At 40.8% G+C, this 13,458-nt stretch overlaps 1 protein-coding gene across 9 annotated transcripts in view; it reads left to right on the top strand.

The window, feature by feature from the left end:
• Nucleotides 1-13,458, top strand: part of LOC139279984 (activating molecule in BECN1-regulated autophagy protein 1-like) — a 505,692-nt gene that overhangs the window by 458,738 nt on the left and 33,496 nt on the right. For all 9 annotated transcript variants that reach the window (XM_070899374.1, XM_070899373.1, XM_070899377.1 and 6 more), the window contains 2 exons: nt 4,347-4,436; nt 8,469-8,656. In XM_070899374.1, the coding sequence (XP_070755475.1) occupies nt 4,347-4,436; nt 8,469-8,656 (278 nt within the window). The remainder of the gene's footprint in view (nt 1-4,346; nt 4,437-8,468; nt 8,657-13,458) is intronic.

The raw sequence follows: 13,458 nt of genomic DNA, 5'->3' as shown, positions 1-13,458 counted from the left end.
TGTAGTACTCTCCCTAAACCTCTCTCCCTTGCTTACCCCACTCTAAAAGCATCCTCAAAACCAACCTGTTTGACCATATAACAGGGCATCTCCTTCTCCCATCATTTGGTTTCTGGTTCTACCTCTGTGATGTGCATTGATTAATTGTATTACAATCTATAAATATATGTAGTTTTTTTTTGTAAAATACCTTATTGATAGAAAAAGTGAATGTATCTTTTATTATATTTTCCTCGTGTTTAATGAGATGTTCCTTTCTCGCACAGTATTGCCGTAATTCATCACTGGAATTTTAAAAGCTCATTATTTCACCCATTATCTGTATGGGTTACATTGGGAAATTTTTAAGATAAATAGATTCATTTTGTGGTTTTTGTAATCTCCTTCCCGTCACTATATCTAAGTTTCTGATAACAGCAAATAACTTTTTTTTTGAGTTCAACAAAATGAGTGATGGATTAATTATTTTCCAATTTGCACTGCAATCGCAGAGTTATTGTAGTTGCCTTTGTAGGATGCTGGATTGCTGACATTCCAGTGGTGGCCACTTCCTGTACTGCTGTGAGCTTTTGAGATTTCTCCAATTAAAAGCATGTCACTTAAAAGTAGTTTTTTCCCCATATATTTGCTCTGAAATCAATTAATAATGGTGGAAAATAGTAATTTTTCATTTAAGTGTATTTTACTTCGTAAATTAAGCTCACCTCCCCACTAAATTTACAATTGTCTCTTAAATCAGTGGGAAATATGAACCTTACTTATGAGGGCAGAGTAGATAGATTTTAGAAAAAAGTGACCTGGCAAGTTTGTCAATGAATGGTAAACATATTGTCAGCTTTGGCACAGTGTTGCTGTTGCCTCTGAGTCAGAAGGTTGTTAGTTCAAGCCCTATAATCCACTTGACGCTTGAGTGCAGTACTAAGGGAGTGTTGCACTGTCGGAGGTGTCGGATGTGTCCACCCCCATAGGGTATAGTTTGATTATATAATAGAAAATATATAATGAAGATCCATGGGGTACAAATTATATCCTACAATTGGACAGACCTGATAACTCACAAGTACAATAGACAGTGGTGTGGAATAAATCACATCCCACAGCTCTTCGTTGTGTTTTTGTTTTAAAGCACACAATAGCCAAGTGGAAGAATTAGTTGGAAGTAGTGAATGGATATGGAATTCCATTCTGATTGTGAACCAGTTCCTGTCACTTCACCGTAAAGTGTTTTGCAAATTAATAGCACCTCCATTAAGTATGGATAAATATTTTGTGAAGATATTTTGTGGTGTAACAACTTTACTATATTTTTTTAACATTCTCTTCTAGTATACTATAGCAGTGTTCATTTCTCAGCAATCAGATGCAGATTATTTTATGAATGTACAATAATCCTGTCGGAATTTTAATTCTTCAGTGAGGGTATCATTCTGCATCAGCTGAAAGGAACACTCTGTCCTGTACTTTTAATGTTCTGCCAAAACACTCCCTACTAAGGAACAAAACAATGTCTGGGATTAAGGAATTAACAATAAACTAGTTTCTCTGCATGTTTAATTTTATATTTCGCTGGTTATTGCTCCCACATTAGGACTGATTTATCTCAGTTCTTCTTCACATGCAATTACATTTGTGCTCTAACTAAGCTTAGATCTCCAGATGTTCAGACTAGTACTGGTGCATTTGCACAATGGCATTCGGTACATTAAAAAAAATGTAGATTAGCAGCGAATAAACCAAACTATCAAGTTTTCTGGAGATTAAATCCAGCCACCTGTACAGAGCATTGGCACATAAAATAAGTCTGTGACATACATATCTTGTTTGTGTCTAAGATTGTGCTCAGGCAACCAGAATAATATATAAATACTCATAGGGCATAAGATTAAAACATTGGTTGACTTGATTAAACCATGTCACTTTCTTTAAAACTTATCATTAATATTTTTGTAATATGACTCAAAAATAGGCGGCATTGTAAGCTGTGTGGACGGAAACATAAAATTACAAAGAGATATTGCAAGTTGAACCTCTCTTATCCAGCACCATTCCTGGATGGCGCATGCGCAGAACGTAGCTGGTCAAAATCCTACTCACCATTCTAATCTTTCTCCTCGATCGACTGTCTCCTCCTCATCACCCTGCTATCGAACTCCTGCAGCCACAGTCCTCAGGCCGGCCGTTCCTCCTCACAGCGCTCCCTCCGGGGGGGGGGGGGTCGAGCCGACTCTTCCAGGCCTGCCGACCTCCTCTTTCTTCCCCCCCCCCCCCCCTCCCGGATGACCTCCCCTCATCCGGCAAAAACCCTTATCCGGCACAGGCCAGGTCCCGAGGGTGCGGGATCAGGGAGGGTCAACCTGTAATAGATTGAGTGAATGGGCAAACTGTGGCAAATGGATTTCACTGTCGGCAAATGTGAGGTCATAGATCGAAGTACTTCCTAGATGGTGAAAAGCTAGAAACAGTGGAGGTCCAAAGAAACTTGGGGGTACATGGACCATTAAAATGTCATGGACAGGTACAGAAAATAATCAAAAAAGCAAATGGAATGCTGGCCTTTCTATCCAGAGGACTAAACTAGTTTTGCTAGAGCTATGCAAATCCCTGGTTAGACCACACCTGGAGTTCTGTGAGCAGGCCTGGGCATCACATCTTAAGACAGATATATTGGCCTTGGAGGGAGTGCAGTGTAGATTTACCAAAATGATACCTGGACTCCAAGGGTTAATTACGAGGAGAGATTACACAAACTGTGGTTGTATTCCCTGGAAGTTAGAAGGTTAAGGGATGATTTGATCAAAATTTTCAAGATATTAAGGGGAACTGATAGGGTAGATAGAGAGAAACTATTTCTGCTGGTTGGGGAGTCTCGGACTACGGGGCATAGTCTAAAAATTACAGCCAGGCCTTTCAGGAGTGAAGTTAGGAAACACTTATACATGCAAAGGGTGGTATAAATTTGGAATGACAATTGATACTTGGTTAATTGTTAATTTTAAATCTGTGATTGATAGATTTCTGTTAACCAAAGGTATTAAGGGATATGAGGCAAAGGCAGGCATATGGAGTTAGGTCACAGATCAGCCATGATCTCATTGAATGGTGGAACACTCGAGGAACTAATTGACCTACTCCTATTCCTACGTTACTAATCATTACAAGGCATCGATTAAGGGGTCATGTTTGTCCATGACACTAACTCAACCAAATGAAGCATGCTGGAAGAAAATTTGAAAATAAATTTGCTGTTTGGAGCAGGTAGGGAGGTGCTGCCAATTGAAGTAAACCAGTGGTTACTACTAGGTGGTAGGGCTTGTGCAGATTGGACCAGCTCGGGAAGGGGAGGAGGGTTTTTTGCAGATTAGAATGGTATGGAAGAGGAAAGAGTTCTACAAAGTTGAGTGGGGAGGGGTTTCGGCAGATTTGAGTGGTCAAGATGGGTTAGTGCAATTTGGAGCCGAGTGGTTAAATATTGGAGAGGTCTGAGTGGGTTGGGGCAGGCTGGGGAGGGTTCCTACTGATTGGAGCAGTGTGGATGGGTTGCTGCAGACTGGAGGAGGCTAGGCATGGTTGCTGCTGGTTGAAGTGGGATGCGGAGAGTTGCTGATTGGAAGAGGCTGCGGTCTACACTGTTGTAGGTTATTGGTTTGGCAATTAAATTAAAAGTTAATTACTATATAAAGAGCGTACTAAGGAAGCTTCTCCCCTATGTAGAGGCATTAAGCTACCTCCTGTCTAAAATATGATTGAAATGCTGGTTGTGATTGGCTTTATAAATAGAAACATAGCGTTCAAAAGCAAGGAAGCTAATCACCGGTTAGGCCCCAGCTTGGAGTATTGTAGTCAATTCTGGGCACCGCACTTTGGGAAGGATATACAGGCTTTGAGAGCATGCAGATGTGATTTACAAGAATGGTACCAGGGATGAGCGATTTCAGTTATGTGGAGAAACTAGATAAACTGGAATTGTTCTCCTTAGAGCAGAGATGGTTAAGGGGAGATTTAATGGAGGTGTTCAAAATTATAAAGGGTTTTGATACTGTAAATAGGGAGAACCTATTTCTACTGACAGAAGAGTCATTAACCAAAGGACAGAGGTTCAAGATAATTGGCAAAAGAACCAAGGCAGTAATTTTTAAACGGTCATTAGGTAAATACTTGAAAAAGAGAGATTTGCAGCGCTGTGGGGATAGAGCCGGCACAGGCACAATGGGCTGAGATTCTATGCGCAGTGTGATTCTATGATAGAGACTAAAGTCTAGGTTAAGCGTTTGAGCTCAATAAGCGCGTGGAGCTAAGAGGAAGAGAGTGGTGGGGCTTAACCAGTATTCTCTGTTTCTGTTTTGCAGAGCATCGAAATTGGAGACTGAACACAATTGGGAACAACTGTCAGAGCCTGTTTCCTCCCATCACAGCAACAGGACCAATGAGAGGCCTGGGTAAAACTGGCTCAAACTTTCTGCTTTGGGGCATACATAGGTTTACTTTAGTTATTTGAACTCTTGCTTTGAAGTACACAGGTTTATATGATAGACAAAAAGCAACAATCTACAGTTTTAAGAAAAACTGAACATTAATTTTCAAAGAGCTGGAACAGGTGCAACGGGCCGAATAGTCTCCTATGCTGTAAGATTCTATGATTTCAGTTCATTATTCACCGATGTATAGTTTTGAGACTGAGGATGATGATAAACAGAAGAACAGAGCACCCTTCTAGTCCTCGGTGGAGAACTGATGACTCTCACCTAAGCGAGACCGGAGATTCTGAGTGATGGGCAGTTCTGGGATGAGCTAACTGATGCAAGATAATGTAAATGAAATTAAACTCCGAGTCACCGAGGCAGGAAAATTGGAGTGATGGGTAGAGCACGAGTTTTTTTGACATTGCGATTCGTAATTTAAATACTCAACCACTTAGCGTCTAGGCCATTTGGAAAATATTGATTTTATTTTGTATGTACACCAGTAAAAGGAATTTTGAGCAAATATTTGCCATCCCAGTTCATTAATTCTCTATAATTCAAAAATTGCTAATGTGAGTTTGTGAACAGAAAACTCTCAACTTTATATGAATCTGTAAAATTGGGTCTTTAAGCTTGCTTGGGAGGTTGTCATGGATACTGTCATGACCTCCTGTGAACCACAGCATGCCAGTCTTCAATAATTACTCACTTAGCTAGTTTATCAAGTTCCCTATAGCGTGTAGACTTGTTCAGTTGCATTTAATGAAGCAGAGCTTAAGCTAAAACTGTGCTCAGTCTTTTACTAAATCCTTGACGAGCTCCAATAGACACTGTTGAAAGGAATCAGTTGATGTGGTGACATCAGTAGTCTTCACTGTATGTATTGTTAATGTGGAGCACAGTCTAATCTGAGTGTCAGCCGTGGCTTAGTTGGTAGCACACTCGCTTCTGAGTCAAAAGGCGTGGTTTCAAGTCCCACTCCAGATTCTAAGGGGATTGACAGGATAGATACTGAGAGGTTGCTTCCCCTGGCTGGAGAGTCTAGAACTCAGGAGCATAAACTCAGGATAAGGGGTTGGCTATTTAAGACTGAGATGAGGAGGAATTTCTTCACTGAGGGCTGTGAATCTTTGGAATTCACCCACCCTGAAGGGCTGTGAATGCTGAGTCGTTGAATATATTCAAGGCTGAGATAGATAGATGTTTGGACTCTTGGGGAATCGAGGGATATGGGGCTTGGGGGAGAAAGTGGAGTTGAGGTCAAAGATCAGCCATGATATTGAACGGAGGAGCAGGCTCGAGGAGCCGTATAGCCTACTCCTGCTCTTAATTTTTATGTTCTTGCGTTCCATAGCACAAAAATCTAGGCAAACACTCTGGTACTGTTAAACCGAGACCCCATCTGCTCTCTCAGGTAGACGTAAAGCATCCTATGATACTATTTCAAAGAAGAACAGGGGAGAGTTGTCCCTAGTGTCCTGGCCAATATATATCCCTCAATCAACATCACTAAAATAGATTATCTGGTCATTATCACATTGCTGTTTGTGGGAGCTTGCTGTGCGCAATTTGGCTTACACGTTTTGTACATTACACAGTAACTACACTTCGAAGTACTTCATTGGCTATTGGGATGTCCTGAGGGCGTGTAAGATTTTTCTTTTTCAGTCGGTTGAATTTAGCTTTGAGCAGATTGATGGGGAGAATATATCAAAGGATACTTTACCTGGGCCCTTTAGTGATTGCTTCAGTAATGTTAGAGCTGTGGCTTGCCACCCCAAGTTCCACTCTACATGGTTGGCAAATGTAATGTTCTCAGGGCAACTTTGGATAGGCAATGAATCTGGCCTTGTCAGTATCGCCCACATTGCAAGAAACAAATATAAAACAGAGAGTAACTATTTAGGCAGTAAATAACGTGTACTGAGGCCTAGAAAATGTATCTAACGAGGTCTGCGCACATGGTACACACATCCTGGAAAAGCAGCACCCCATCCTCACGTGCCTTCGTAACGGATTCGGAAATTAGACCTCTAAATCAACTGGCTTACAACAAGGCTTTAGTCATCTGAGTTCCAAATTTGTTCAGCATCTCATTTGTCTTGGAAATGACATCCATTAACTCATCCTATTGTAGCACTGCAGTGGTCAGGAATTGAATCCCAATAGTGTGAAATGAGAAAATCCCTTAACTGTCATTTGGAACACCAGAATCTCTGTCGCAACGGAGCCTCCAGAGCCAGCCTGCTGCAGCCTGTCTGTTTGGTATTTGAATGCTGAGATCTACCTAAATAGACTTAAACACAACCAGTGCTTTTAATGCTCTCCTATTATAACTTCAGCTCTTAAGACAATGATGAAAGCAATAGTGAGCCTGTGAGCCAAGCAACTGCTATCCCAGTCAGCCTCCCATTCTCTCCCCTCCATAAACTCTGTCCAAAGCTGTTACTTGTATCCTGTCCTACACCAAGTCCTGCTTGCCCAGTGTTCTTGCTAATCTACATTGTCTATCACTCCCTGAATGTACCATTTAAAATTATTGTTCTCGTCCACAAATTGCAACATGGCCTCACCCCACCCTATCTCTGCATTCTCTTGCACACCTATATGCCCTCCCCTCCCCCCAAATGCTCTGTTGCTCTGACTCTAGCTTTCTGTGTGTCAGACCCATTGGTGCCTTCTCTTCAAGAAAACTGTGTGTGAACCTACTTAATCTCTCCGTTCCTGGCTTGCTGCCCATTTCACCTATTTTGTTTATTTGTGAAGCGCCTTAGGATTTTACTTGCTATACAAAGGTGCTATACAAATTGAAATTGGCGTTGCTAAACACCCTCCAATGATGTCTTACCTCCACTCATTGCTCCAGTCATATTCTGCATGCCTTGGGTTTACCTCTGTTTCCCTATTGAACTGACACCCGTTGCCTTTTGGGTCACTCATATAAATGTCCAGCCCAACAACCTTGGACTCAATAATACCCTGATGTGCAGCAGTCCAACCGTTGTGGATAGTGTAATATTGCACTGTTTGAAGCAGGAATTAAATTAAGTGGTATAGCCATCCTTATAGTGGAGCAACAAAACTCGGCACAGAAAGCTGATCTTGCAAGGTAAGTGGCTTTTTATATAATGAAGTAGATGAAGCTGTGTATATTTTGAGCGTATTAATATATTGATGATATGTTGTATGTATTGTGTTGGGAATACTTAAACAAGTTTAAAGACAAAACCAGAAACTTAGGACTTTATTACAGAAGTCTTTACTGTGGGGGAATAGTGATAATAGACAATGTGCATGCTGTACTTGTCAATTGAGAAATGGCTGGAAGATTCAATCTCACACATTACTTGCCAGAAAAATATTTATTTTGGTTTGGTTCAGGCACTTGGTGCTAAGCACACAGGTAGTGCATACCACCAATTGAGTATCTGATTGAGCAATATGTTAATTTTTTTTCCCACAGCTTTTTTGAAAAAGGAAAGTTTTTATGCTTGATTAATTTTGCAGAACTGTTAAATGGGCTTCATTACAAACATTGATGGATCAACCGTTGTAGAACGTCTGATTTAAGAAATCAGATTCTTTGGTGGGGGAGGATATATCGATAAAATGATTTGAAACTCTGATGCAATGATACGATAAAGTGACAACACCTGGTTTGGGGTCATATATGATGAGTTCTCTGTCGTAACTGTGCATCTGTAGGAGTCCCAAGCAGAAGCTGGTCACTTCCCAATATGGAAGGAGTGCAAATAAGGTTGTTTACTTTCTCTCACACCTTCCAGAAATGAGCTGTTGGATAACATTGACAGAGGCCTTTGGAGAAGTTCTCCAACCCAACCAGAAAGCTGGGGAATGTGCTTGATGTGTGGACACTATGGGAGGCAAAATAGGAAAGAAAAATATAAATGACAAAGCAAGCAGTTTGTTGACAAGCATGAAGCCTGATTAAGTGGGCTGGAAATCATTGGGATGCTCATCTGAACAATAATTCTGCTCCTATTCCAGGCCGAACAGATCATCTTGGAGGACAGACCGAGATATGGGACTAATGAATGCCATTGGTCTGCAGCCTCGCAACCCCGCCCCTTCTGTGACTTCACAAGGAACCCAAACGCCATCACCACAGCTGCAGAACGCGGAGACCCAGACAGACAGGGATTTACAGGAAGCTACCACTTCAGGGACCAACCAGGGTAAGGAACTAGAAATCATAGGAATGATTTGAATAAGCTGTAAAAGTACCAAGTGAGAGAATTGGTCTCTGCATCAATTTAGAGATATCATAAGATCTATTGTTCTCTCGTTCATATTTTTAACTCTGGTCTCATTTTTAAGTAATATTCATGATTTACCTTATCTCGGTCATTTAATATTCTTTGCCTAGTTTTCCCTTAGTTGTGTTTTCTCCCTCTGGGCTGTAGAGATTAAGCTTTTTTAACCTTTCCTCATAGGCCATCTCACTTGCACTTTGAATCATTCTTGTTGCTCTTCTCTACATCCTGTTCTATGTTTGCAAATCTTTTTTATATTACAGTAACCAAAACTGTACACAATAATCTCGTGTGGTCTGCACTGTACATCCTCAGCATAATATCAGGTTCTGGTTATATAACCTAGCACTTTGTTACCAATTTTAATTACCTCACCAATGCCTCGGCATTGCTAGAGAAAATTGCACTATTACTCTGAGTCACCTTGTTCTTTCATTTGTTTCTTCATACATATGTTGCACATTATTTTGTCCATTGTAAAGCACAATCTAGGGTTGCAGTAGCCAAGAGGTTATGGTCCTGGACTCGCAAGGATTTGAAGTCCATGGCAATTTGTGGAATTGAATTCAATAAATCTGGTAATTTGTGGACTTGGACTGTAAAACAAAAGAATGACCATGAAAACTGCCAGATTGTAGGTTCACTATTGCCCTTCAGGGATGTGAACATGTCACCCAGTCTGGTCTGGCCTACATGCAATTCCAATCCCACACTACATGGTCGGCAAGGAGCGATGGCAATAACTGTGGTGCCTGCCAGTGTCACCCACACCCTGAGAATAAATAATAATTAAAAAATTAAATCCAAGCATTGACGTTGAAGAGTGGTTCAAACTCTTGGAGCAAAAGAAATTGGAGATATGTCCAAAAACAAGTGATTTTATAGTACTCTAACATGCTGTAACACCCTAGTGGAGTCCTTTAATTTGGATCACCAAACAATTTAGGTGTCAACTAAACTAATTTGGAAAACACTAGAAAAAAACAGTGAGACATCTGGAACCTTTATTATGAGAACTTCGGTAGTGGACTGTGTGGGTAACTGCTGGCATACTGATTATATTCATTGTACACCATCTCCATGGGGTCCTTTTATTGTTCACATCTACTCGAAACAAAGCTCCACATGGCGGACGGTCATTGGCATGATGTCTGTTTCTGAGGCTTTGAGCAAGTATTCTCACTAAAATAAAGATTGCACTGTCCGTCAACGTTACAGAATGACATAATGGCAGCATTTAAAAAAAAACACTTTCCTCGGAAGGAACCACGAATACATGTAATACCTAGTGTTGTTATTGTGTTCACAAATTGCCTTGCTGCATAAAAGGAAGAAAGACTGGCATTTATATAGTGCCTTTCACAAATTCAGGACGTCCCAAAGCACTTTACAGCCAATGAAGTACTTTTTGACATGTAGTCACAGTTATAATGTAGGAAACGTGGCTGCCAATTTACACACAGCAAGTTCCCTCAAACAGCAAGGAGATAAATAACCAGGTTATTTGTTTTTTAGTGATTGTTAGTTGAGGGTAAATATTGACCAGGACATTGGGGAGAACTCCCCTGCTCTTCAAAATAGTGCTATGGAATCGTTTGCGTCCACCTGAGAGGACAGACATGGCCTTGGTTTAATATCTCATGAAAAAGACTGCACCTCCGAGAGTGTAGCACTTCCTCAATACTGGCACTGGAGTGTCAGCCTGGATGATGTGCTCCAGTCTCTGGAGTGGGACTTGTAACCCACAACTTTCTGATTTAGAGGCAAGAGTGCTACAAACTGAGCCATAGCTGATACTCATATACGTGTTGTTTAAGGGAAAGTAGTGTTTCTATGGAGTCAAGTGTTATTTTGTACCTGAAGTGGTTGGTTTTTAAAAAAAAACATAATTTGACACCAGTAGCAGGATGTATAAAAAAACAGTAACTTTCCAGGCTCGTTCAATGAATGGGTTAATTGCTGACACTGCCAGTTCGATCTTTTCACCGAGTTCAAACACAAAGCTTGATTCCAGCATCGGCAGTATTTTGCTTTTGATTTCGTTGTCAGCATTCTTCACAGACATCTGTATATTCACCAGATATCTAAGATTTTGCATCTTTTTAAATGCAGTAGCATCTGTAAAATTAAAGCTGTGGCCTTTAGAGCATCTGTACCACTTTTTCCCACACTGTTCTTTTGACCATTGAGATACCAAGTATCACATTCCCATCACTGTTCTCGAGCTCACCCTTAGAGATTGGAAGGGAGTTCAGATGACATCCAAATTGTTTGGTGATCCAAATGATAGAACTTCATTATAGTGCCACGTTATATTAGTATTATATCAAACTGCTCCAAACAACAATTCTAACACAGGAAAATATTGGCCCAAAAATTGCGGTCGGCAGCGCAACTACGGAGGATGCCTCCGACCTCCGAATAGAATCCGAACTTACCTTGTGCAAGGCCCCACACTAGACTTGCTGTTGGGTGCTGCAGAGCGTATTAAATGAAGGCCAGAAGTGCACAACCCACAAAACCACGCCCACAGAAACTTCTTTCAGTCTCTTGCATTGAAATTACATTTTACAAACTCTTAATTAAACTGATACCTTTACTTGGATTTATTTCATCTATCAGTATTTTATTAAAATTATGTAACAAAATACCAACCATAATACTATTTTCCACTTGAAGGTTAAAAATAATAATTTGAGGACAATAGAAAGATTCTTGTCCTTTGTCCGTCAGGGGATAATAATGAGTTAAATGTTTACTAAAGATTAATGTTTAGCTGTTCAGCCTTCTACTATCACTTGAGAAGTGTATTAAACGTTGTTATTTATATTTCATAATAAGAAACGCGTTCCTTTCCTTATTTGCACTAAGGAGCATTGTAGAACATTTTGCAAGCCCAAAGAATTACCTGTGCTGTACTTCAAACATCCCGGAGTTTTAAATCGGAGTGTTCCGATTTATTTTATAGAAATCAGCTAATACTTTTTATTCTTTTAAGGCTAGCATTTCACATCCTATCTAAGATCTGTTACGACATTGCAATTGAACAGCACTGAAAAGCATTAGCAATGATCCTTTTGATTTACTGTACATCATGCACGTAGCACACCAGCTGTGACAGCTTTAAATGTATTATAAAAACTAATTAAATAGCAAAATAGTTTTATTTCATACATTTGGAGGAAGTAGAAATGATCTGTGCCAAATGCCCAGTTCTTCGTCATACAATTGGAGTGCAGAAAAAATTTATAATTTTTAATTTTAATTGTCCATTTTTACAATTTTAATATTTCTAAATGTTGACATGAAGTACATGTATTTTATTTTAAATGATACCAGAACGGTTAACAATCCTTTCAGACGCACTGTGAAATCAGTGGAGAGACTACCGAGAGCCTATCCTCTCTGCTGCAAAAAAACATTTAATTCTTAGGATACGTTAAGCGGTGTACAAGTAGTTTGTTTCTGTGAGTTATTTTCTGGTTATTTTATTTAAACTTGCTGAACAATTTTGCAGATTTTGCATGTTTTAGGGTAAAAGTTGTATTGCTTACAACTATATCCGCTGCTTGCTCTCAATGTCCAATATAAATGGATTGGTTCCCTTCACAGTGAAACAGGCTCCTGCGCCTGCTTTCACTAATGGTAACATTTTCGGATGTAATTGCTCAGCAGTTGATGGGCGATTAGACCAACTTTGCTCCTGCAATGAGTAATTTCCCCGTCGACACAAATCAGTCAAGGCATACCTTGACAAATCGCAAGTTTGGGATTTAGCACATGCGCAAGCGCGTGCGGAAATCCCAAACTTGCAGTCAATTTCAAAGGCAGTACGCTATCCTACCCACTGCAAAATCTGCCCCATTAACAAAGTGGAGCATGTGGAAATTTTAGATACCACTAAAATGATAAACTAATTTGTACATGCAGCACAACTGATACTTGTGCACCTGATGGGCATCATCCGCTCGTAACTGTTTGTGTTGTGTTCAGCCAGGTCTACTCCTAAAAGTGCATCACAATGGGAGACTTGTGGCATTCCCCATCCCCTAGTTCTAAAGCTGTCAAGTGGAACTAGGAAACAAAATATTAACACAAAGTATCTTTTTTTTTCGATCATGGGATATGGGCTTCGCTGGCAAGGCCAGCATTTATTGCCCATCCCTAATTGCCCGTGAGAAGATGGTGGTGAGTCGCCACCTTGAACCGCTGCAGTCCGTGTGGTGAAGGTACTGCCACAGTGCTGTTAGGGAGGGAGTTCCAGGATTTTGACCCAACGATGATGAAGGAACGGTGATATACTTCCAAGTCAGAATGGTGTGCGAGTTAGGGGGGAACGTGGAGGTGTTGGTGTTGCCATGTGCCTGCTGCCCTTGTCCTTCTAGGTGGTAGAGGTCGCGGGTTTGGGAGGTGCTGCCGAAGAAGTCTTCGCAAGTTGCTGCAGTGCATCTTGTAGATGGTACACACTGCAACCATGGTAGTCGGTGATGAAGGGAGTGAATGTTTTAAGGCAGTGGATGGGATGCCAATCAAGCAGGCTGCTTTGTCCTGGATGGTGTCGAGCTTCTTGAGTGCTGTTGGAGCAGCACTCATCCAGGCAAGTGGAGTGTATTCCATTACACTCCTGACTTGTGCCTTGTAGAAGGTGGAAAGGCATTCGGGAGTCAGGACGTGAGACACTCGCTGCAGAATACACAGCCTCTGACCTGCTCTTGTTGCCACAG

The sequence above is a fragment of the Pristiophorus japonicus genome, chromosome 14 (assembly GCF_044704955.1).
Source record: "Pristiophorus japonicus isolate sPriJap1 chromosome 14, sPriJap1.hap1, whole genome shotgun sequence".
NCBI lineage: Eukaryota > Metazoa > Chordata > Chondrichthyes > Pristiophoridae > Pristiophorus > Pristiophorus japonicus.
The sequence above is the reverse complement of the archived record's forward strand: the minus strand, read 5'-3'. Positions and strand labels throughout refer to the sequence as shown.